The sequence below is a fragment of the Periophthalmus magnuspinnatus genome, chromosome 1, assembly GCF_009829125.3.
Source record: "Periophthalmus magnuspinnatus isolate fPerMag1 chromosome 1, fPerMag1.2.pri, whole genome shotgun sequence".
NCBI lineage: Eukaryota > Metazoa > Chordata > Actinopteri > Gobiiformes > Gobiidae > Periophthalmus > Periophthalmus magnuspinnatus.
Window position 1 is genome coordinate 24,678,181 of NC_047126.1, and position 26,317 is coordinate 24,704,497.

At 37.7% G+C, this 26,317-nt stretch overlaps 1 protein-coding gene across 1 annotated transcript in view; it reads left to right on the forward strand.

The window, feature by feature from the left end:
- myo15ab (myosin XVAb) overlaps nt 1-26,317 on the forward strand; it is an 84,962-nt gene that overhangs the window by 46,478 nt on the left and 12,167 nt on the right. Inside the window, 22 exon segments of the mRNA XM_055221620.1 lie at nt 2,295-2,385; nt 2,463-2,531; nt 6,983-7,047; nt 8,319-8,654; nt 10,464-10,539; nt 11,380-11,469; nt 11,580-11,640; nt 12,518-12,611; nt 13,118-13,271; nt 14,141-14,256; nt 15,768-15,827; nt 15,969-16,044; nt 16,680-16,795; nt 17,821-17,939; nt 19,073-19,214; nt 20,190-20,301; nt 20,398-20,472; nt 21,893-22,098; nt 23,038-23,156; nt 23,260-23,320; nt 24,508-24,580; nt 25,317-25,390. Coding sequence (XP_055077595.1) covers nt 2,295-2,385; nt 2,463-2,531; nt 6,983-7,047; nt 8,319-8,654; nt 10,464-10,539; nt 11,380-11,469; nt 11,580-11,640; nt 12,518-12,611; nt 13,118-13,271; nt 14,141-14,256; nt 15,768-15,827; nt 15,969-16,044; nt 16,680-16,795; nt 17,821-17,939; nt 19,073-19,214; nt 20,190-20,301; nt 20,398-20,472; nt 21,893-22,098; nt 23,038-23,156; nt 23,260-23,320; nt 24,508-24,580; nt 25,317-25,390 — 2,385 coding nt within the window.

Consider the following 26,317-nt stretch of genomic DNA (forward strand, 5'->3'; position numbering starts at 1 on the left):
GTCTGTGAATCCTGAAATAACCCCTCTTATTTCAAATAATCCTGAAATAAGAGGAGTCGGTTTGCCCAGGACTGTTTCTGAAGTCTGGAAACTAAAGTAAAAGAGAAACTTTTTAAATACATTTATTTACTTTATTGATCATGTTAGATCATAGTGAATAATACATTAAAGTTGATAATAGTGGCTTGGATTTCAATCATTCTGATAATCAATGTACCTGTTTTTGGAAAAACTCTTTCACACACACATATATTTCTGAGTTCCCTAGAATTCTAGCAGTGATTCCTACTGAAGCCACAACAAAGTGTGAAGATAATGCTGGTGGAATATGATTTCTATCTATACCAATATATTTATTACTATCTATCTATTTAATTGTACTGTTATGTAACTATTTTTCAGCCAACACCGTCTTTTTAGTGCAATAGTTTGATTTGCCATTTCCACAGGCAAAGTTGGTCTACTGCTAACACGCAACAGTTTGGCTGTTAAATTATTTTTACTACATCTACTGTTGCACTGAAATGTGGTGGCTCTGTGAAATACAATTAGGAAAGGAAATAAACTTGACTTATCTTGACTAATTTCATTACAGTTGGTTGTAATGCTCAAAAGGTCCTTGAAAAACAATGGATGAATTAAATATGAATTGAATGTTATTACACGGGGTTTACACTGAGTGCGAGTCTGGTGCAGATTGGAACCTGCACTGTAAATTAAATTGCAGTAGTAGGTTGAAGTAAATTAAAACTGTAGTCTGTGAATCCTGAAATAAGAGACAAAGTGATGCTGAACGTGGACAGCTCTTGGCAGTGGTAAATTGAAGCCGATATTTGCAAACTTCTCCTCTCCCAGTTTTAGTTCCTCTAGAAGATTGTCTCCATTGTCACTGCAGAATGTGGTTTGGCTTGATTCAGCAGTAACGTCTATAATGTTCAATGTAAACAGCCATTGGCAGTGGTAACTTGAAGCAGAACATGACTAACTTCTCCTCTGTATGTTGAGACTCCTCTAGTAAATTTTCTTCATTCTCTACACAGTGAGTGTGGAGTGAGTCCCACTGATTTTGGGTTGTCTTGTTTATTATTGGTTGTCCTCCAAGAACTCCACTGTTATAAATGGGTGACATAAGGCTGCACTTGGTGTTATCCTCTTTCTATGATCTAGATGCAGAAGACATTCACAAAGACTCACAAAGTTCAGTCTGTCTCTGATTTCTGGATTCCGGTTTATTGGTGGGAAGGATTGGATTGCCTGGTCTAAATCATAACCTTGCAGTGGACCAAGGCTTTTGAGTGACTCCAAACCTGTTTCTTTTTGGTTCTTGTCTGGGGTCTTCAATCTCCACTGATCTTCCTCCTGGCTCAAAATTTCATTTGGAGGGAAACCCAGGGCGTCACCAATTATCATCTGATTTTCATACGGTGTGCCAAAAAAGGGGTGGAAAACCAGGTACAGATCGACTAAAATACAGCCCAGAGACCATGTCTCTAGTTCTATGTAGGCTACAAAGCCATTTTGAAGCTGCAGTGCTGTTGTTGTAAATTAACTTTGAATATTTATCACAAATCAATGTAGTTCGTATAATATTTTAGCTGCAAAACTTCCAAGTTCTCCATTGAAAGGAACAGGATTCCCATTTAACCGGAAGTGCCACCACAAAGAAAGTGCTATTTAGTCGGATTTACAGAAGAAGGGGTTGGGGCAGAATAAGGTCTGTAGCAACCCAGTTGCCTGCTCATTCAAGCTGTCCAGCAGGACATGGGCTCATATGTGCACAACTCTCAACAGCACCCAGTTATTTTGTATTATCATTGCTCATTTCTGTCCATTTGTTCTGCCCCATAGCACATCATGCACTGTACAGCCACTTAAATTATTGTTAGTTATACTAAGGTGGCATTTTTTTCATGTACAGTTGAAACCAGAAGTTTACAAACACTTTATAAAAAGACACGTATGCTTTTTTCCCAAGTAGGATTCACTCGTTCAATTGGAATTCCAGCGTTTTTCTTCAGGTCATAGGTGCGATAAACCCTAGTTACCAGTTTCCTGAGGAGAGTAACAGCCCTCAGGACTTGTTCTGTGTCCTGCAGCCCACTCACCAAATCCAAAATACAGGGGAGGGCCATGTGAACTCTGGAGACACAAAACGTTTGGTGTTTTGTTTCAAACAAAATGTGGCTTATGCTAAAAAATTGCAATTATCGGCCAACCAAGCCAAGTCAGTCTTTACTCTACAAACCTTTAAGTAAAAAAAAACACTGACTGTATGGTACTATTGTGTGTAACAGGAGGAGTCTGCAGCGGGGCTGGCGAGCAGGATGCGAGGGGCTGGAGGTGTTGGAGGGACTCAAACTGGTGGCCCCTCACTGCCCCCTGGAGGTCAGACTGTGAAACAACAGTTTAGACTGTGCTATGTTATCTGTCCAGAGCCAGCTAACATGTGTTTGTTTCCACAGCTGTGCGTGTGCTGCCGGTGGGAGGTGTGATGCTGCCACCGGTGGCAACAGTGGCACCTGTTACTCCTGGTGAGAGCAATCTGAGGAGAGAATGCTCTCCAAAAAGCAACACACAAGAACTAAAATGACAACATTAATAATAGTTAATTAATAGTTTAAGTGATTGAGTGAATGAACTGGCAACCTTCTGATTAAGACAGCAATCATAAAAAACTAAATAGAATGTAACCAGTTTTGAATACCTAAATATAGTAAAATATTTTAGGTTTATTTGCATTTATTAGTGCACATAATTAGAAAGTGGGGTGAAACCTGACATAAATTCCACGAGATGAAGCAAGGCTTCTGAGATCTGATGAGGTTAAGCTTTGACAAGGGGGTTTGGCCACAAGTTTACATCAAAGGCCATTGTGTACATTTTCCGGTGGAGGGTATGCCACCTGTTTGTCTCCATGGAGATGTTATTGCTTAGCCTGGAATGTTCAACAAAATTGCATGTCTCCATGGAGACAACCAGGTGACATAATCAGGCCAAGTTACGGAGCAGATCTCAAAAATGTATGTTTTCAATATATTTTTGCCCAATAAAGATACCTGTAGTTGAATAAATGTAAACATCCCAGGCAAAGTAGTAACATTTCCATGAAAACAACTACGGACTGCTGCTTCCGTGCTCTGAGTATGGTGACAAAAACTTCTTCAAACTATTGGGCATTTTTACTCAGTAAATCAAAGTTACAAGCTCAAGAAATATAGAACTGATGTAAATATTCTTATGCTCTGATGCTACTGCAATATTAAGTGAGGATTTCTACATTACATGTCAAACACATACCTCCTGGCGGAGTGTGAAGTGTGTCAATCCTGTGTCGATCTGTCTCAAGTCATCTCAGTGCAGTCGGTTTCTTTTCGAGGCTCTTGTGTTATGGTGTCATTTGCCAGCTTGACACACTGTGACAGCTGTCTACTCTTGGAAGTGAGGATGACAGAACTAGAAAACCACTCCTGCTGGTGTGGGATGCAGTCAGCTAACCTCTACCCCTGCTCAGCATGATACATGGGGTTGTCATGGTGCAGCTAAACCAAAGGGTCCAACTTTTAACTGGTCCCTCATTACAAATAGTAAACAAAAGGGAAAGCGCTCACATCATCATGCAAATCCTAATCAGAGTTTTATATGACATTTTCACAGTCCTTTATGACAAACCACATTGTGTGTAAAATTGTGTGTTTATTGATTTGACTAAAGCTTTTGATTCAGTAGATCATAAAATCGTCTTGAAGTATTGGAAACATCTTGGATTTGACAATGCTAAGTGTAATTAGTTCCAAAATTATCTTTTAAACAGAACTCAGGCAGTTGTAACCGATGGGTTTAAATATATATATATATATATATATATATATATATATATATATATATATATATATATATATATATATATATATATATATATATATATATATATATATATATATATATATATATATATATATATATATATATATATATATATATATATTTTTTTTTTTTTTTTTTTTTTTTGTACTTTTAGCAAAGGAGTGCCCTAAGGCTACATTTTGGACCTGCTACTTTTTACTATTTTTATTCATTATTGCAAGTTAAGAGAAAGCCTCATACATTTATATGCAGATGTTTTGTATGAAAGTGCTCCCTCTGCTGATTAGGCCATTTTAAAACTGCAGCAAGATTTTAATGAAATCCAAAATTCCCTTAAAAATCTTAAATTGTTATTGAATGGAAATAAAACAAAGTATATGATTTTTTTTTTTTTTTTTCTAAAAACACTTAAGTGATGTGTAAGCTGCAAATGTTTATACACTAAATGCTACATTGGTTGAAAGTCACCATCTATAAATATCTTGTGTTTTAGCCCAACAAGAATGTATTATTTAAAATATATATCTCTGAATTATGTAACAGTCTAAAATCTAAATTTTATTATAGAAACAAATCTTGTATCCCATTGAATTACAGAAAAGAAATTGCAACCTTTCTTTCTGCACTGGATTATGGTTATATAATATATAGAAGTTTACATACACTATATAAAACGACACATGCACTTTTTTTTCTTACTGTCTGACACGAAATGCTAAATGCCAGAATAATGAGAGAAGGATTTTTTTTGGACAATGTTTCATTACTTTTCTTTAAAGTCAGACGTTTACATACATTTCATCAATATTTGGGACCACTGCCTTTAACCTGTGTGACTTGGGTCAAATGTTTTGGTTATCCTTCCACAAACTTGTAGGACACCATACTCGCACATGCCTTTTCAGGTCTGCTCATACATTTTCAATAGTATTGAGATCGGGGCTTTGTGATGGCCACTCAAAACATTGACTTTGTTATTCTTAAGTCACTTTCTAACGAGTCTGGGAGTATGCGTCAGGGCATTGTTCATTTGGAAGACCCATTTGTTGAAACTCATTATAACCAAGCAGTTCAATTTTAGTTTTGTCAAACCACTAGAAATTTCTCCAAAAAGCAAGATCTTAGTTCCTGTGTGGATTTGCAATGCATTATGCATTGTTTCTTTTGGAGTAATGGCTTCTCCCTGCAGAGTGTCCTTTTTATACCTGTCAGTACAGTCCTCGTTTCACTGTGGATAATGACAAACTCTTACCAGCTCCAGCATCATCTTCACGAGGTCTTTTGCTTTTGTTCTTGGGATGATATGCATTTCAAATGTGATGGCTGGACATGCCCATGGTGTTTATACTTGCGTATAACTGTTTGAAAAGATGAACGTGGCATCTGGAAATGGCACTCAAGGATGAACACGACTTGTGCAAGTCCACAACTCTCTTCCCGAAGGTCGGCGGATCGAGTCCCGCTCGGACCAAGTTCTGTCGTTGTGTCCTTAGGCAAGACACTTCACCCACATTGCCTAGTATGAAAGTGGTGTGTGCGTGAATGATAGGTGGTGGTCGGAGGGGCCGATGGCGCAGATTGGCAGCCTCGCTTCCGTCAGTCTCCCCAGGGCAGCTGTGGCTACAATAGTAGCTTACATCACCAAGTGTGGAAATGAATGAATAATGACTATAGTGTAGCGCTTTGAGAGGCTTTGACAAGCCTGTAAAGCACATTACAAGTGCAAGGCATTATTATTATTATTCCTGATATCTTGGCTGATTTCTTTTGACTTTCTCATGATGTTATACAAAGAAGCAGTGTGTTTCAGGTGTGACTTCAAACACATATCACACACACTACATCCATAGGTGCATCCATAGGTGCATCTCTAACTCAAATGTTGTCAATAAACCTATCAGAAGCTTCCAAAGACATGACATCATCATCTGGGTTTTCCCAGATTGTTTAAATGCATAGTAATCTTACTGTATGTAAACTTCTGACTTTGAAGACAGAAATGATAAAGTCTTTTCTCATTATTCTGGCATTTAGGAAATAGAAATAATTTTGGTAGTCCTAATTGACCTAAAACAGGACATTTTTGTCAGATTTAATATCAGACAGTTTTTTTTACATAGTGTATGTAAACTTCTGGTTTCAACTGTACATGCAGATTTCAGCCTCTACTTTGAAACCTTTAGATTCACTCTTTCACTGAGCACTTCATTTCATAATGGGCAATGAAATAAAAACCACATCACTGTACACATGAAAAGGTAGGTTGGCCATCACTATCTGTCAGAAGAACACTGCATAAAATGTATTTATACTTCAATATCTCACTTGTTTGTTAAACTTTGATATAGAAACATTTGATACCAGATGTCATGATTGTCTACATCTAAAAACACACTACTACGCACTAGAGCTGAAATTGGGGGAAAAAAAGCTTCCAGTTGTTTTGCTTCCTAAAAAGGAAATACATTTCAAGGACATGCAAACCTGGAGAGATTGGTGCCATTAATGCATTTTAATAATCTAGTGATAAACATTTATAATCACACCTGCACCTGTCTTTAATGCTTTAAATGGACATGTGCAGTTATTTGTTTTGTTTGTTTTTGTTTGTTTTGTACTGTATTGTAACAGAGAGTCTGGTACTCTCATTGGGCTGTCCCTGTATAAAGATAAATGAAAAAAATAAATAAATAAATAAAAGTTACATAATATACCTTTAAGACGCAAAGTAGGCCTAAACCAGGACCAAAAAGGTATAAGTGTGAACACACCATTCATTTTATGCATTTAAAATACTAAAATGGGGACGTTATAATATCAAATTGTTGTGTTTAGTTAAGTGACTTTTATCACATTATTATGTGATGTATGTGATGATCTTTATGAAATGAATTCAATCTTACAGAATGATAAATTAAAATCCGTGAGACTATACTTTACATTTTTATATTTCTTCAGCACAAAGATTGCATTAAATGACTTATTTTTGCTTATAAAATTGATTATTGATTAAACTAATTATCTTGCGACCCCAATGCTCAAATTGATATTGTAAATTGAAGTCATGGTAGCTTGTGCAGATTTTGACAGTGTGTGTGACTGTGTTTGTGCCCTGCAGATGCCCAGCAGGCTGTTCTGGCCCAGCAGCAGCAGACCATCGCCAACCAGCAGGCCGTTATCATGGTACCTGTCCGTCTGGAGCTCCAGCTGTGTTTGTGTCTCTCACTCTGTTCTGTCCCTGCATACAAAACAGCACGGGCTTAGTCTTGGGACATTTACAGACATTCAGTCTTTGTTTGATGAGCTGACCAAGGAGTTCAGAGCAGGCAACAAGGGCGAAAATAAGCCCAAACGTGCAGGCAAACTAGACTCAATAGACCTGCTGCAATGGCTTCTGGGAAAATATGGAAAATACAAAATGCAGACTACATTAGTTAAAGGTGCACTATGTATCTTTTCTAGAAGAGGATCTGCTACATTGATCCATAAAACCTTAAACTCAGTTCTAAAGCACCCATTGAGCCACTGGAGGGAAGTTAAGACCAGAGCAAAAATGCACAAAGTCATTTCTGGCTTTACTTACATTTGACTTCACATTCCTTTTTAGAACTTAGCACTGTCTGTATTTTTCAACTTTATTTCTTCTCAAACTGCCTCTTGATTTAAGTGTAATTCTTTTCTTAGGTATCATTCCACCGAATAAAATAATAGGCTGCATTCACATTGTAGTATTTGATGATGCTTTAATGTCAGATGGTGGACAAGTGTCTACATAACTCTATGGAAGTTTTTGAAAGAAATATCGATAATAGAAATCCACAGATGTTGAATCTCATCATTATTTGTTTGAGATTGGGTCCTCAGACCTAACCTTGCACAGCAAGATGCATTCTTGCGATACGGTTTATGCAGAAGACAAAGACAAAGTGCCAAGAGAAACCAAAAAAACACGGCGATGCTGAGAGATGTACAGAAATACATATTATTTTCTTTGTTTTGTTCATCTATTGTGATCAATCAGATTGAAATATTCACCATAATGTTCCACTTTTTCCTTTGCTTGAACACTTTCTGAGAACCATTCCAGATTGATCAGAACTTGCATTTATATGTGAGTGCTGCTTATATCAATCAGTACCTCAAACCTTCATGTCTTAAACTCCTCTTTCATAGCTTTAGTGTTGAATAATGCCACCACCACCAGAATGTTGATCTTTGAGCCAGTTTTTGCTTCATATATTATATATATCATATATTATTAAACCATAAACCAGGTAAAAAATCATTTGCAGTCTGACAGCAAATTCCACCATATAATTTTTACCTGTCCTTCAGCTCCATTTTATAATTCTACAACATTGATTCACATGCACTTTAAAAAAATTGTTTCATATGCACTTTAAAGGTCGTATTGAACAACCTTTAAGCTAACTTCCTGCCTCTTATTTTCCCAGGCACAGCAGGTGACCATGAACGCGATGGCCATGGTCAGCCCAGTGTCCAGTCCCCCCACCACGCCCATCACCAGCCCCCCCACCAGCCCCTTGCCCCACCACCCTGCCAGCCCCTATGCTGGCATCCCACCAAGTCCGTACGCCAACATACCCCCCAGTCCCTACGCCAACTTCACCCCCTCTCCATACGAACCTGAGGATCTCCCCACCAGCCCCTATGCCCAGGCACCACACCACTCTGCTGCTGCCTCTGTGTCCCAGCGGGCAGCCAAAGGTCAGGCCAAAGCCACGACCAGCCAACAAGAGCAGCCCAAAGTCAATGGGGTGGCGAATGAGGTTAGTTATGTCCAAGCTGCTGGTATTACAAAAAACATGTTTTGCCATTATCCCACTTTACAGATGATGTTCCAACCTTAGACAAACAAACTGGCACATGGAACACATTCTACATTTAAATATTTAGTAAAACCAGAGATTGTGTATGAAAAAACAAGTTAGTGAACTGGGAATGAGGATGTTTTGTTTTGATGAAGGAGAACATACCAGCTCTATTTTAGACAAGTTTTGTTTGTCTAACAGAGTATCCCATAATGCTTTATGATGTTATGTCACTATCTATTTTTAGCAACTGTGAAAACCGCTATTGCCAGGAAGCCCACACAATAATATTTATCTACATTTTTTTCAAACAACGTCTTTTATGGTCGACTAGTCATTTTTGCAGCCCTCCTTTTAATAATAATCATAGCCATATTTAGATCATCATTATCTGGACTATACGGAGTCTAAAACACATACAAAAAGACCCCTTTTTTTAATAACAGACAGTGGCATTATTAAATCAAAATATCAAAAAAGAATAAACTATTTCTGACATTCATCAATAGTACACTGTATTATTGTAAATATTCTCTATCTAGAATCCTTCACTCCCCACATGTCAATCTTTTGGATAATGTATTTAATAATCCCAATGTAGAATAGAAATAATCACTTGACTAGTTAATCAAAAGATAAATTGCTGACTAGTCGACTACTAGTATAATCGTTAATTGAAACTATAAATGAGTTCAGTGGTTCCCATACAAAGCATGGGGGGATTACAATATGATTTCAAGATATACAAGTATGACATTGAATTTGATATATATTTTTAAATATTGAAATTAATACCTGTGGGGATCCCAAGTCAGTTGTATTATTTTGCATTACTTTAGTGGTCCAGGGCTAAAAGTTTAAAAACCCCTGCATTTAAGTACCCCCTGCATTTTTTTACATACAGAAGTGTACATACAGTACGATTACTATGCCTTTAAACAATCTGTGAAAACCCAGATGATGATGTCATATCTTTGGAAACTACTGATTTACTGACAACATTTGAGTTAATTAGAGACACTCCTATACATGTATTTGAAGGCGCACGTGAAACTCGCTGCTTTTTTGTGTAACATCATAGGAAAGTCAAAAGAAATCAGGAAGAAAATTGTGGACTTGCACAAGTCTGGTTCATCCTTGGGTGCAATTTCCAGATGCCCGAAGGTGCCCCGTTCATCTGTTCAAACAATTATACACAAGTATAAACACTATGAGAATGTCCAGCCATCACACCGCTCAGGAAGGAGACGGGTTCTGTGTCCCAGAGATGAACGTGCTTTGGTTCGAAATGTGCATATCAACCCAAAAACAAAAAGAGGGACTGGTCCACTTTACAAAATAGATGAGGAAAGAACATTATGTGGAAAATACTGAAGCAACATCTCAAGAGAAAAAATGTGTGTCTTTTTAATTGTGTTAAAGTTCTGGTTTCAACTGTGTATCCTTAATAGTCAAGTCTGACAAGTCTGGTGACAAATGACACTCCAAGGTATTTTAGTCTCTGATCTGGCCATTTAAAATTTTAACCATTTAATACATTTTTAGGACAGTATGCTGTTAATGGAAAGTGGCATATTTAGCCCAATCTATCTTATAACCAGAGTGCTATGAAAATGAGTTAATTATAGAGAACAATACTGAGACTGATGTTTTTAAAATTCTTTAATTATTTAAAATAATGCATGTTTTGAATAGTTGAATAGTTTTAATTCTCAAAGCTCTCATTTATGTATTTCTCTAATAAGTCTTTTGTCTTCTCATCTACAGTCAGGCAAAGACAGTGTCCAGAGGAGAAAAGCCCCAGCTGCGCCCATAGACAAGGACAAACCTGCCATGAAGCAAGGTGAGACAGACACACTCACCACTGAAAAAGACTATAATAAATGAGTATTCTTTAAATTACCTATAACAGTTCAGGCTGGTTTCAGAAGTAAAACCAGTAAAACCAACCCCTGTCTGTGTGTTAAGTGTCTTAACTTAATAGATCTATATGAAGAATGAATGGATATTATACTATTATACTTATAAATGCCTGCTCACTGTTGAGAAGTTGTATGTATTGAGACAATAATCAAGGTCCATCCATCCATTTTCTTCCGCTTATTTGGCGCCGAGTTGTGGGGACAGCAGTCTAAGCAGGAACTCCTAGACTTCCCTCACTCCAGACACATCCTCAAGCTCCTCCGGTGGGACCCAAAGGCATTCCCAGGCCAGCCAAGAGACATAGTCCTTCCAGTGTGTCCTGGGTCTTCCCCAGGGCCTCCTCCTGGTGGGACATGCAGGAGGCATCTTGAACTGATGCCCCAGCCACCTCAGCTGGCTCCTCACCCTGTCTCTAAGGAAGTGCCCAGCCAATTCCAGGAAACTAATTTCGGCCGCTTGTATCCACAATCTTGGTCATTACCCAAAGCTCATGACCATAAGGTCGAAACATAGCGAGAAACATGGCCTCACATTTGGAGGAGCTGATTCTCATCCCAGCCTCTTCACGCTCGGCTGCAACCCACGCCAGTGCCTGCTGTAGCTCCTTCAGTATAATAATCAAGGTCCTACTCCTCTGTAAATCTAAACTAGTCAAAGCTCTAAACATTCAAACATCATATGTGGAGCACAGTCATTAGATTCATCTTTTGCTGTGGGCCACAAACATGCTCTGAAGGCCTTGGTGCTCTGTGCATTTCAGCTCCTGTGGTTACATCTCCTCCATCCTCTGCTGGAGAGGTGGTGAAGTACTCTTCAACAGACCACCTTGTGCCCAGTCATGATGTCCAAGGTTTGTGTTAATAACTTTATTATCTATGTACTGTTGACTTCAAAATACGTGACACAGTATTTTCTATACAAAATACATGATGTTTTTTTTTATTCGTTTTTTTTTTTTAGAAATCATCAGAAGATACAACTCTCCCCCTCCTCCCCCTGAGCCCCTGCCTCCTGGGAAGAGGTAAGCTATATACAATGCTTAAAGCGGATCTTTTCTGCAAATTAGTTTTTTCACAGTTATTGTTGCTTCCCCTCACGATTTATGCACCCAAAGTTGTATTTGGAGTCACTCATGCTTGTTTGAGCAGTCTTTAATTGCTTATTTTCCAAACACCATTTTGCAACTCCCGATTTCACCACCACCCGTATACGCCCACTGCTGTGTACTTACTGTGTTCTCCAATTTCATTTCCTTAATCAGTGATGCAGGTGTGATTCGACAGTGTGACGTTGTCATTTTTGATAAAAAAATAAAAAAATAAAATCAAATAAAATCTGCCGCTCTCTACTGTGATCTGTAGCTATTCATCGGAGGTGCCAACAACCTCACAGATCTTTGTTGTGATGTTTACGGCGACATTAGCTCCCATTGGGCACAGCAGTTTTCTAACATGGAAGTCAGCGGATGTGTTTCTTTTATTAAATTGTTTTAGATGAATATTGCAGTTTAAAATGTCCCAATTATAACATAATGATCCATGGGTGTCATAGATTATAATTACAGAGCAGATAATATGTCTTCTTTTAAAGTACTTACTAGAGTAAATAATTGAATATGTATAACATTACTTTAAATTACTTCAATCAGAACATATTACATTAACTACTTAGCTACGGTTTATGCTATGATGTGGGAAACTCCAGGCAAAGCAGTAATATTTTCCTTGAGACAAGAAGTCAAAAAAGTTACACAATGCACCTTTTAATTTTGAACTTTCTACCAACTTCCTGTAATGTGCCTGACTTTATCAGTGTATAAACCAACCTATTCTCCATTCTACTGGAAAGTGTTCTGAATTATAAGGTTGAATAAAGTCTCCCAATTTTGCTTTGAACAGGAGACCCGAAGGCAAGTTCAACAAGAAACAGACTCCTCGAGATGAAGCTCTACAGATCCTTAAACCACAGATGGACAACCCCCCTGCTCCAAGTGTACTCACATATATTTCTACTGCTCTACTTCAGTAGTACTGAATACTCAAATAAGTGTGAAAGTGCCCATATTACACTGTTTTCCATGTTGATTCCTCAACAAAAACATACAGAAAACACTTTGTTCCACCTTGTGATGTTATGTGATAATACAGGAAATGCTCCACTGTGCTTTTAAACTTCATACACTTTCACTAGAATCATTTAGATAATTTCAGCCCTGGAATTGCCAATCTCTACTGAATTAAAGGTAAAAGGTAGCTGTTAACTTGAAAACTTCACTTCATGATGTCATAAGGTGGAACAAGATGTAGACAGACTAATAATGCAGAATTACTGAAACATGTGTGAATGAAACAAAATACAACTTCAGGTCTGTTTTTGGTGACATCATACCATTATAACACGGCTTGAAGCCCACCAGAGTCAATTTTGTATAATGTAGGACCTGTAATAATAGTAAATGTTCATTGTAGTGCCCTTTCTGTGTTTGTGTGTGTTTTCAGCCCAAGCCTCGTCCGGTGGCCCCTGCACCCGCTCCCACTGCTATGGCCCCTCCCGCACCCTCCCCAGCACGGGTCCCAGTGCAGGATGTGGCCCCTCAGCCTATTAAAAGCAAAGCCAGAGCCAGAGAGCGCCCCCTGCCTCCACCTCCACCAAGTACGTCCAGTTTCATTTATACACTGTTGGGTTACCTCCAGCTACATGGGCAAAGCTTTTAAAGGAAAGTGGTTTATTCATGTTTTGTGTCTATTGAAGCTCAACCAAGCCTCAACCAGGCTTGTTTTATCACGTTTCTGATGGATTGCCATAATATTGTTTGAATATGGTAATTTACATAATAAAAATGAATACGTTGATATTTTCTTTATCTGTATCGCCTCTCCCGCTCTAGAACAGTCCATGTACAAGTTTGCTCTTTTGAACGGTTCTTTAATGTGAATGATTGGTATCGGATCTCATTTTTAAAAAGAACCAAACTGTTGTTATTGTTGTAGTGCAACATTTAACATTTAGATTGTGCATATTTTCAGTGGATAAACATGCTCCCACTCTTTGTGATTAGTTTGTAGATAAAATTAGTTCTTACACTTCTGCATATAAATAAATATTAGAGCCAGTCGTTTGAACCGCTTTTTCAATTTGGATCACACAAAAGAGCCATAAAGTCCCATCACTATGTAACGTTATTGTTTATAGCAAATGAAACAGAAGTCTACTATATATTTGTTTACTCACATTTAATTTGTAAACCATCAGTCATCCAGGTGTGATCCATAGTAAAAGAAAAATTCTATTTCTATTCTGTCAACTGGACTAAATATTTTTTGAGTGAAGATGCTGCTCGTTCAAAGCGCTTCTTCAGTTGTGGTCAGATTACTGATGGACACTGACTTAGTATCTATCTGAAGGGAGGGGCTAACTACACTAAGACTAACACACCTGTTGTTTAGAGTTTCTTGTTTTTTGGCAATGTCTGTTACTATTTTTAGTTCATGTTTAGCTCTTAATAAAATAATGTGTTGCAGTTTCCCGAGATCTTCCCATAGAGACAGAGTCTATCCAGACCCAGCTCCACCAGGCCCCCAACGAAGAGCACTACACCTACACCAATGTGCCCTGGAGGCTCTACCTGCGGAAGGAGGTGTGGCCAAAAACACTATAGAAAGATTTATTTTTTAGATTGTTGCTATATTCACTCATTTGTGCAATTACTTAGTGTTTTATCAATATACGTTTGCCCCCTACCTGAGTAATATCATTTGGAAGTAACAGTTACTTAAAGAGGAGGTATTATGCAAAGTCTTTTGTATAAGCAAAGTTTTATATGTAAAGTATGCAACGTTTTTTTTAGCTTTCCTCCATGTTAGAACATTGTTCCCTCATCAAAAACGTGCCTGAAGTTGTTTTATATGTCTTCCATGCATGTTTGAGTAATTTAGCGTGCTCTCCTGGACCCTTTTGGATCCCTCCTTACGGCGAGCTGTAAGATTCTGTGCAATGCCCAGCCCACAAGTCTATGTCATCCATGCTCCCACATGACAATTCTCCATAAATATATAAACACAGGATACAAAACTGTGACAACAACTTGACAAACCTGATACAATGTGCAGTAGGTTTGTTGTTTTGTTAGAGGATACACACTGATTGAAGGGGGAATAACTTAACATGGGGAGCAAAGGGATGGGAGACTCAGAGCAGCAACAATTAAAGTGAAATTTAAACTTAAAAACATTGTTAAACATGTTAAGATGTTGTTTTTGGTGAATATAGCATTTTCAAAAGAATAACATTAATGTAGTGATCTAAATATGTTAATTTTTAGCAGTTAATCCCCTTTAGGAGTAAAATTCCCCTATTTAAATATTTTTCATCTAATCTAACCACTAAAAGTAAGTTGAAGTTGATAAAGATAGAAAAATGTCTAGCTAATTAAAACAATTTGGATGTTCTGTTCTGATTTTACACATTAAGTCTGTCATGCGATTAATCAAAACCAGTTCTCGCATTGATCATGAATTTACACTAATAACCTACAACAACCGAACCTGAATCATATTGTTAAATAGATTCATTATGAAGTACAGTATCTAGACATAAATTAGTTGGTCTTCTAAATAATTTGTTGAGATTTGTAAAATAAGATATTCAAGATCATTTTCTCAAGAATGTTAAAAAATGCTTCCAAATTGTTTATTTATTTATTTATTTATTTTAATATGTTGACAGCACTACTGATACAAAGATGTAAATATAGTAGTGTTGTCATGATACAAACACTTCTGACTTGATTTCGATACTAAGGAATAGACTCGATACCGATTCTGATACCATGACAGTAGTAAAAAACACTTTCAATATTAAATTGTAGTACTTTCTTTTGTATTACCATGCAGTCTTGTAGGTTCCATACTGGTCCGAGGGTGTATACTAATCTATGTGTCTTATACTTGTTCTGATGTAGCTCAAGATTATTCTAAAGGTATTCAGGAATGGTTCATTTCTGTACTGTGAATGTGACTTTTTGTATCAGTACTCGTTTAAATTAATATCTAGTGTGGATACTAGTTTTAGTATAATTTTTTGGATACTTTTGACAACCCTAAAACATAGTATAGTAATAATAGTAACACCCTGTCTCTGTCATTTCAGGTATTTTATCCCAAGGACAGCTTCAACAACCCTTTAGTGTTGGATCTCATCTTCAAACAGGTACTATTACAAAGTCTCAAAACCAACCATTTACGACCAATACACTAATATATATATTTTAGAAGTGTATTTCTTGTGTGATTACGAGATCATAGCCCATATAAGCAGCCCCCTCTCCTCCTGTGCTCTTCTCTGTTGCAGATTGTGAATGACACGCTGTCGGAGGCTTGTGTCCGCATCACGCGCGATGAAAGGCAAAGGATGAAGGCTCTGTTCGGTAGGCTGTCTGCTCCCCTCTCCCTCGATCTGCTTCTGTACAAATGCGTCTTTGTGAGCTACTGCGGCTGGACTGTCAATATGCTTACATAAAGATAGGAGTAAACCATATGCTGAAATCAAATCATTTTACAGTGTTCTCACAGTTTTGGCAATCTTATCCTGTTATGCTCCTGTTTTGACCTCAGTGTAGTTTTGTTGTACACTTAGTCCTGTTGTAGTGCCAGTTCAGACCTGCTTTAGTTCTGGGTTTAGTCCTTGTTTAGAACCAATTTTGTGTGTAGTTTTTCCTGGCCAGTCAGCACCGCATGTTTTGTACAATACTTTACAAAGACGGTGTGAAACTGTATCCTGTCTCCTCAATATCCAGTAGGTTTGATTGACAGATGGATTAACCAATCAGAGAAACACATTGCGTCCTACGACTAAAAATAAATCGTTATTACTTCAACTTTATGATAGAAACTGTATTAAAAAGGGGATAATCTGTTCTGGAAAAGTCCTGGAAAATATGGGAACCCTGCAAGTACTAGTGACTATGGTTAAGGTTAGGATCAGTCTCCAGGAAATGAATGTAAGTCAGTGTAATGTCCCAAAGAATCATGGAAACCCTGCATGTGTGTGTGTATGTGACAGCCAAACACAACGTGGAACAGAACATGGATCCTGTGGATGAGAGTGTGAAGAAGATCGTCATCAATGCTGCACGGGAAAACTGGGAGATCTACTTCTCCAGACTCTTCCCTGCATCAGTGAGACTCTCCCAAACAAAACCGCAGACAGACTGTAGATTTCAACTTTATGACAGGAATTCGTACTCCTTTTTATCTATAAGAAGATTTCGGTTTTATTTTTGTTTTAAGCCTGGTGCCCACTGCACAATTTTGGCTGTTTGTTGATATCAAGTGTGTCTGATAGTTTGGAATCTTGTTTGCAGAATGAGCACTCCTCTCACTGCGTCTACTATCAGTCTGTCAACAGTAAATATTTATTCTCCATCAAAGTAACAGAAGAAGAGCAAACATGACACTTTTTTTCCATAGTCAAAACACTGCTAGCATCTGTCGTTAACCTCTGCTAACCAGCCTGACTACTGTATGTTGACTTTGCCACACGAGCCTGATATTTGCTCTGACAAACTTGAAAAAGCCATGAACTATCGCACACTGTAAATGAGTGTGATTTTTTCATTTCCTATGTCTTGTAATGTGACCTTCAAAAATTGTGCAATGGACACCAGGCTTTAGACTTAAAGATTCCATTATGTGCTAAACATGTGCCTTTTGAGCATTAACCATGTAAAGGTGTCTCCTTTTGAAGAGTGTGTTTACTTCAATTTAGGCATGTTTGAGTAATCCTCCATATGTAGTCCCTGCAGATCTCAAAACACTCTGTGATGTCATGAGATAGTAATTCAAGAAGAGCTTTTAAAAGTGGTCCTAACTCTCACCAAACTTGAACTTTGAAACAAACCAACAGCCACAAACTGGTCAATTCCTTTGATTGTTTTGACTGAGTATGTTTGACTCAAACATGGAGCAATGAAACAAAATAGGTGTGTCCAGTGGTTCTAAACTCGATTGCACAGTTTATTTAATGCAAGTTATGTAAAAATCTTGTGTAGTCTCATTTTTGTGGACCCAATCTCATGTCTTGTCTCGTCTTGTGGGAATTGTGTCTTGTCCAATCTCTAGTTATTACTAATCAGTAATAAAGATCATCTTTTTTCAGTTCTGAAATTTCACAGCTGATACTGAGTCTTGTTGTGCATGTGTAGGGCAGCGTGGGCACAGGTGTCCAGGTGCTGTCTGTGTCCCACAGTGGGATCAAACTGCTGAAGACGGTGAAGAGCAGCGCGGCCGCTCCAGACTACTTCAGAGTGCTCAGGCCGTACACGTAAGCACAATGCACCAATGAGGGCAAATCATTTTATAATCTGAAGTGTTTCCCATTAATAGAAGAGGCTACGTTAGCCCCATTATGGTTACAGATTGATGTTGATTCAAAGACGTTACTGGCCAATGTTGTTCCAAAACAGCTCATAATAGGTTTTAAAGCTGTTCTGTAGTTACTGTAAATGCTAAATAACAGTTACAAAACACATTTGGATGATTTTTTGTTTTTTGTTTTTTTGCACGCAATTTTGTTTTAAATAAATAATGTTTTCTGTTTATAGTAGTATTGGTTGATATTGGGTAGCAGCAGATACTTAAAGCCAAAGGACAGAAAAAGCTGGACATCCCTATCCCATAGTCTTAAATAAGCTGAGTGTCAAATTGGTATTTAAAAGTGCTACTCTTTTCTATACGTTTATGATAGTACAACCAGCAATCACTTTACTTCATATTTATCAGTCACTTTTGAATTAGTACAGTCATTAAGTGACATATTTACTCAAAAAATTGTAGTTGATAAAATGATTCAATAAGCATTACATCTGCCATTATAGTCATGCATAACCTGTGGGAAACACTGAATTTTATGCCACAATTTCAAATGGACGGCATATATTACCATATGTCTGATATACAGTTTTTCAAAGAAATCTCCGAAGAAACATTCACATTTTGACAGCATTTCTGTGTTTGAGTAAAGCCACCACTTTTGAATAGTTTAGTGCACTCATGTTCTAAGGCTCAATACTCAATACTGATTCTGATTCCATGGTGATAATAAAAACACTCTTTATTTAGACAACGGAATGTGATTTTCAACATTAAACTGTAGTACTTTCTTTTATATTCCCATGTGGCCTTGTGTAATCCCTCAGTGGTCCAGGTAGGCTCCATGGTGGTCCACGAGTGTATTCTAGTCTATGTGGTGTTATACCTAATCTGAAACAGCTCAACATCATTCTAAAGCTATTTTTAGTATGAATATCTAATTTCTATACTAGTTTTAGTATTGTTATGTTATTTTGTAATGAATTTACTGAAACTAAACAATAATGGGGGCAATACTGCAACACAGATAAAAAGAGAGAGATGGTTGAGCCAAGCTTGTATTAGATCATCTGATTTCTCCCACAGTTATGCGGACATTCTGTTTGTGACCATCCCGTCTGAAAACATGCTGGAGTTTAATCTGACCAATGAGAAGCTGATCCTGTTCTCAGCCAAAGCCCCACAGGTCAAACACCTCATCGACTCATTCATCAGTGAAATCAAAAAGGTACGCCTCTTACACTCAACATCAACAACCTACTTTTTCCCAATATTTTATTTTTTTGTCCAACAATGCTCATGTTTTGTTTCATTCACACATGTTTGAGTAATCCTTTATTATCTATCTGTCTACATCCAAAGCTCAAAATGCTCTGTTCCACCTTGTGATGTCATGAAGCCGCAGATTTCAAGTTAACAGCTCCTTTTACCTTTAGTTTAGTAGAAATGTCAGGTCAAATTGTGAATGTGTTTTTGCCTCTCCTGCACAGTTACATAATTCTCAGATAAAATGTGTACTTCTCAAACCTTATCAGCCGATCTAGTTACTGATGTTATAATTTACTATAAAACATAGGTTTGGTGCTATTATTCTTTTGAGTCGGGTTTATTTAGGCCTACATTTACTGTTATTCCGCCTCTTTTTCAGATTAACAGTACTAGTCGCTTTACGGTTTGCCTATGTATGAGAAAACTGTCACTTTCCCTGTGGTTGCTTACAGTAAACAAGCGCTAACCAATGTGAAAGAACAACAAGTAGCATCAAATCAAAACACATTTGTATTTGCATTCCTTTCAATCCTGACTCAAAATGATTGTCCTTGAAAAGAATATTAAAAAAATAAGACAGCAGCTTGCTCTTGGATAAAAACAAGCAGTATTTTTGTGCTGGTCTGATCTGGGCTGAAGTTCATTTTTATTCTAAAATTAGAAGAGCATTTAAAGCCAGTGCTCAAAGTGCTGCAGCCGAGTGAACGGTCAGAGCACACTGATGTTAACAAAACAGTCACAGACACACAGACAAACTGCTGCAGATAAATATTGATGCAGCGCCACATATAAGGACATTTATCTGTCTGTAAATTGGACTAAATTGTTGTATTCTTGAGAATCTATACCAATATATCGGTTGGGCCCTATAAATCACAATTTGACTTCATTTCTGTCTTCAGTGATTTATGTAAACTTTCATTTTCTCTTTCAGAATTCTGACTATGTGATTGCCGAGCGGAACTTTGTGTCTGACGACCACGCCATGTTAAACTTCCACAAAGGAGACGTGATCAGGCTGCAGGTTATGGATGGACTGGACAAGGGTCAGTCAAGCAAACATATTCAGCTCAGGGATAAATGCTGCTTTTATAAACTTATGGATGTATAGATTGTTACCGTTGTTGTACTTGTGTCCATAGGCTTCAGTTATGGCTGTGTGGTGCGGAAGAAGGTAGTGTTTTTGGAGGACCTAAAGAGAGACACTCCAGACTTTGGTAAGACGGTCTGAACAGCAGTGGGCAATTATCAACATTATTATGAATTTGAGCTGTACATTTACTTGCAACCAGTTAATGCCAACCTATGCCAGTACCATTGTAAAGATTTTCATTTTCATGTAACCAGAGCTAAGTAATTTAAGTAATACTATATAATATTTTTGTCACTTATAAACTTACTCACAGTGGAAAGAGTAACCAAAAAAATGTAACATCGTAAATATAATTGAGTACTACCGCTGCATATAACAGCAATTAAGCAAAATCATTAAAAATAAATAAATAATAAAAAGTATTTAGTCTAGTGTTACGAGTTTATACACACAAGAATTCACCGCAATATTTAATTTGCATTGTTATCTGTGAGGAAGAGAATGGTAGCCGAAAGTTCTCCATTTCAAAAACTTGGTGCAGATGAAACCTTTGAAACGTTTTCCTACTAGGGCTGCACAGGTTTGGAGCACGAAACAACAGAGCCAATTAGGAGCAATGGTGTCGAAGGTAACGGCCTTTCCCACTTGCACCGCTGGTTTGGCAGGGGTTGGTCGCAATCAACCTGTTGCTAATGATAGCGGGAGTAACCTCAGGGAAAGCAAGGACCGGATTGGTTTGTTATTAATGTTCATTCTTATCTTAATGAAGGGAGTGGAGAGTGAGTTAATACGGACATCTTAAGACTGACGATCCTGACAGCAGCAGTTACAGAGAGAGGGGAAAAGATTTTTCAATAGAAGTCAACAGCAACCAGAACCACTTGCTCACTTCCTATTTGGAACACGACGGCTAGAGCATTAACTGTGTCCATTTACTGTGTCCAAACTAATACAAGAATCCCATCGCTTTTGTTTGTAGAGGTATTAGATTTACAACTACAGGTACAACAAGATCAATTATTTGCTTAGGTCTGTTATCTAAATAATTGAAACCTCTGCAATTTGATCATTGCTCCAACTCAAATTGTGATTTCAATTTGATCGCGATATCTTTTCCACCATGGACCATTCCGGGACTAGGGAGAAATTACATCAACCTGTTTTTAGGTCTATATTATTTAAATCATGATATAGTACCCTTATGGACCATGGAATGAATGACAGTTTAAGGTCCTATATTAGACAAAATTGACTTTTGTGAGTATTTAGCCATGTTAGAATGTTACCTCCTCATTTACCTCATCCGAAACATACCTGGAGTTGTGTTTTGTTTCATTCACACGTTTGGAAATGTAGACAGACTAATAATAAAGGATTACTCAAAGAAGAATGCCTAAATATTCAGGGTCTGTGTGTTAAACATGTGGGAATGAAACAAAAGACAACTCCGTGTGTGTTTGTGATGAGGAAACAACATTATAACAGATTAGAAAAAAGCGTAATATGGGCCCTTTAAAGACACTCTTCTCTCTTTATGTGTGCAGGGTGGAAGTTTGGTGCTGTGTTTGGTCGCTCTGGGGCATTTCCCTCTGAGTGCGTTCAGCCAGTAGCGGCGCCTGACTTCCTTTCCCTACCTCTGGACCGTACGTCGGAGCCGCGGGGGGGCCCAGGGCAGGTGGCTGTGTCCTCTGCTGTGGCTGTTGCAGTTGCCTCCACCATGGCTGCCCACGAGATCGACCACACCATCGAGGTACACATGGCAAACTATCTTTAAAACTTTTGTATTACGCAAAATTAACTCTTTTGAACGTCAAGTAATGTTAGAAAGATGTTACCTCATCAAAACATACTTGGAGTTGTGTTTTGTTTCAGTCACACTTTTGAGTAATCCTTTATTCTTAGTCTGTCTATATCTCTAAAGCTCAAAAGTGGTAGTTTAAGTAACAGCCACCTTTTACCTTTTGTTTAGTAGAAACTGGAAATTCCAGAGCTGAAATTATCAAAATGATCCTAGTGAAGGGCATGGAGTTTAAAAACACAGTGGAGGTGGAACAGAGTGCTCTCCATATGAGAGAAGAACTCAGCCTAAATATGCAGAGGATCTGTGTGTTAAACGTGTGAATGAAACAAAACACAATTTCAGGTATGTTTTTGATGAGGAAACAACATTATAACATAGATCAAAAAATAGTGCAATATGGGTCCTGTAAATGCTAGCTCACCATTTACATTTTAATGCAATTTTTATACTTTAAAGAAGGACTGTTAAATTAACCAAATTGTACTCCTTGTAAAAAGGCCTACATCATCCATGCTCCCACACAACAATTCTTCATAAATAAACAAAAACATGTACACAACTGTACACTGTGCAACTTGACAAACCTGATGTGATGTGCAGTAGTTTTATTAGCGAGTTGCACGCTGACTGTGTTGTGATAGTGCTCTGGAGGGGGAGTGAGGAGAGAATCAAAGTGTCAAAAACAAAACAGAAACTTATAATACATATAATATAATATATAATATAACACTTATAATAATAATACTTATAATACATGTTAACATGCTTTAGGTGATTATAGCATTTTCAAAACAATAAAAAGTAACATGGTGATCTAAATATGTTATGTCTTAGCACTTATTAAACCATAGAAGTAAAATGCTTTACTACACCTTGTTTTTTTTTCAGAAAGTGTCTCTTGAAGGGTTTGCAGAAGGAGAGCTGGATGAGAGAGCTCTACAGGACAGTAAATATGACATGCTGGAGTTTGCCAAGAAGTACTTTAGACAGCCCACCACGGAGAAGGGGTGCGACACAAACACCTACTACAAATTATATTACTTAAATTATTATACAATTATATTTACCTAATACTTCATTCACTTTTGTAAAACTGTGTCACTGTTTTAGGGACTCCCTAAAAGGCAAAGGCAAAAGCAGAGAGCTGACAGAAATGATCAAATTCTCCAAGGTAAGCTTCACGTTAAAGGTACACAATGTAACTTTTCTGATGGAGGTTTTGCCACCAGCTTGTCTCAGAGGTAGAAGTGTTATTTCTTTGCCTGGAATATTCCATCATTCCAGATCTTAAATTGCCTTAACCAGTGGTGGGCCATGCATTTCACCCTTGGGTCTTCAGTGACGTCCAATTTACACATTACAACATCACCTCTTTATTGGCTAGTCAAGCAACACTTAATTTCAGGAGCATTTAAAACCAATAAACATGCATTGTATTCACAGTTAAGAGTAGGGAATTAAGTTCACGGATACTGTCAAAAATGTTAAATAAAAATGCGATTTAAAGATACCAGACAAAATGGCACCAAAATTACACTATGAGTTTAAACAAGTCTGTCCAATAAACTGCACAATGTCGCTGTTTCATATAAGACACCAACCAGACAATAACAAAACGCGGAACACGGAAGTCAGCGGACTTGTTTCTTTTATTAAGTTGCTGTGATTTGAAATGTCCTAATTGTAACATAATCATTCAAGGGTGTCATAGATTATACCTTTATAGCAGACACAAGTGCAACATTTCTTCCTTAAACTGTGACAAAATAAGTAAGGAGTGGGCTGTTTTTAGTAGGAGCAATCCTTCAATTGCTTTTGGAGATGTTGTTTTGCCTGGTAGGTTCCACAAATAATAATGGCAGTAAAATATATTCAAAAGAATACATGAAACACTTAGAAGAACACAGCAGGCAATGCAATAACATTTTCATGAGGGAAGTGGGTGGCGGACCCTCCATCATAAGGTTCTGAATAATGCACAATACAGAAGCTTCCTTTTAAGTAAAATGTGTTTGTTATGGATTTAAATTAAAGATAGTGATGCTCTGGTGTGAGGTAACACTGACGTTCTTGGTGTTTATTTTCTGAATGCAAGGGCTACTGTAGCCAGGCCGTAACCCATGCCAAAACAAGCACAAAACAAGCACAAAACAGCAGTCTCAGTTCACCAGAGCCCCTAACTCTCCTCTCCTAACTAACAATAGAATCTTCACATCAACGTGTCGGCATAGCAACATTAACAACAACACATTAACAATTACAAAAACAACAAATGGTGTCAACCCTGAACTAAACACAAAATATCAAAACATTACAATACATATTTATGTCTTCTTTGTGCCTTGTCTCCATCCACAGAACGCTCTGTCTGAGTCCCTGATCGAGTTCACAGACCCAGGCATGAGCCGCGCTGCCACAGACCTGTTTCAGAGTACGTCCTCCTCCTCTGTCACACACACTAACATCCTATAAAGTGCTCACCTGTTAAAGGGCCTACATTACACGCATTTTTGGTCTATGTTATAATGTTGTTTCCTCATCAGAAACATACTTGGAGTTCATTCACAAATGTTTGACACACAAATCCTGCATATTTAGGCTGTGCTCTTCTCTCAAACAGAAAACACTCTGTTTCACATTGTGATGCCATAGAGTAGTGATACAGGCAATTTCATACACCTTCACTAGAATGCTACCCAAGAACTCACATAAACTAATAATCATTTAAATACTTGCAGTCCTGGAATTGCCAAACTTTGAAGTTACATTTATTGATTTAGCCTCAAACTTATTCACTCCTCGATACATCAGAAGATCTTGTAGAATTTCTGTAGCAATCTCAACTGTACAAATGATAAAACTTATGGTTATTCTAGTGTATTGTAAAGTAAATCAGTTCAACTGAGGCTCAAAACAGCTTTCAACTTTAAAGCTACCGCTTCATGACATCACAAGGTGGAATAGAGACTTTTGATGTTTGTGGATATAGACAAATTAATAATCCAGGATTAATCAAACATGTGTGAATGAAACAAGACACAACTATGTTTTTGATGAGGTAACAACATTATAACATGACTTTAAGCTCATGAGAATCCATTTTACATAATGCATAAATGGCAAAATCTAGCTGTTAACTATATTTTGTGTTTGTTTGAATAATTCAGTGATAATGCGTTTCATGGGAGACTCTGCATTAAGAGGCACATCTGAGCAGGAGGTGGTCAGCACTTTTCTCAAGGTAAAGTCCACACTTAATGTGATTTTTATGAGCCTTTATCCAGGTTTAGAATGTTTTCTCATCACTATGCATGTCTGTACATTATCTTTTAACTGTCTGTCTCTGATCATATCAGTGTTTATCTGCCAAAATTCAGCCTGTGATGGCATGTGCCTGACTCACCTCACTGTTGCCTCCTGCTGGTGGTGCATTGAGAAGTCAAGCAGTTTGATAAAGGCTAAAAAACAAAAGCAGTTAACATTAAAGGGGACATAGTATGTAAAATCCACTTTTGTGTGATTTTAACCACATTTTAACCATATCCCCTCTTCATTGTTTTAATCAATAATATATTATACGGCGTAGATATAGCATGGGGTCTCTTGCCGTGACTATTAGTTTATGTGTGTTCTTGAGTAGAATTCTACAATGACAACGTATCTGCTGGAAGCGGACATTTTTTACTGTAGGTTACCATGGCGACCATCTCTCTAGTTCCTTATTTATACCTCATTGCTTTAATCATAGTTTAATTTAATTCATCCATTTGAGTAATCCTGCATTTTTCACCTTCCTCCCGTCTCCACCCTACAGTTTTGAAGAGGAAGTCTATTATTAAGCCGTTTTTGATCAGTATTTCAGGTTTATGTATGTTACATGTTAATACTTAAAGTGGGACTAAACACTAAATGCACTTTTTTGCTACTAAACTGTGTGTATGGTGTTTTTTTGTCTCTAGTCATTTTTTTGCAATTTTTGTTTGTGGTGCCTTCAGTGGCCTCTGCAATTTCAAACTCTCCCCTCAGCTGATTTTGAAGTGCGGATACCTGTTAGACGAATCACACTATTCCTAATGCCTTTGGACCCTGCCCTTTCTCTCCCTTTATTCTCTTCTTTAGTCCTCCAGGTGCTGCCCAGTGCGGCAGCTCTATCTGAAATGTAGTTGTG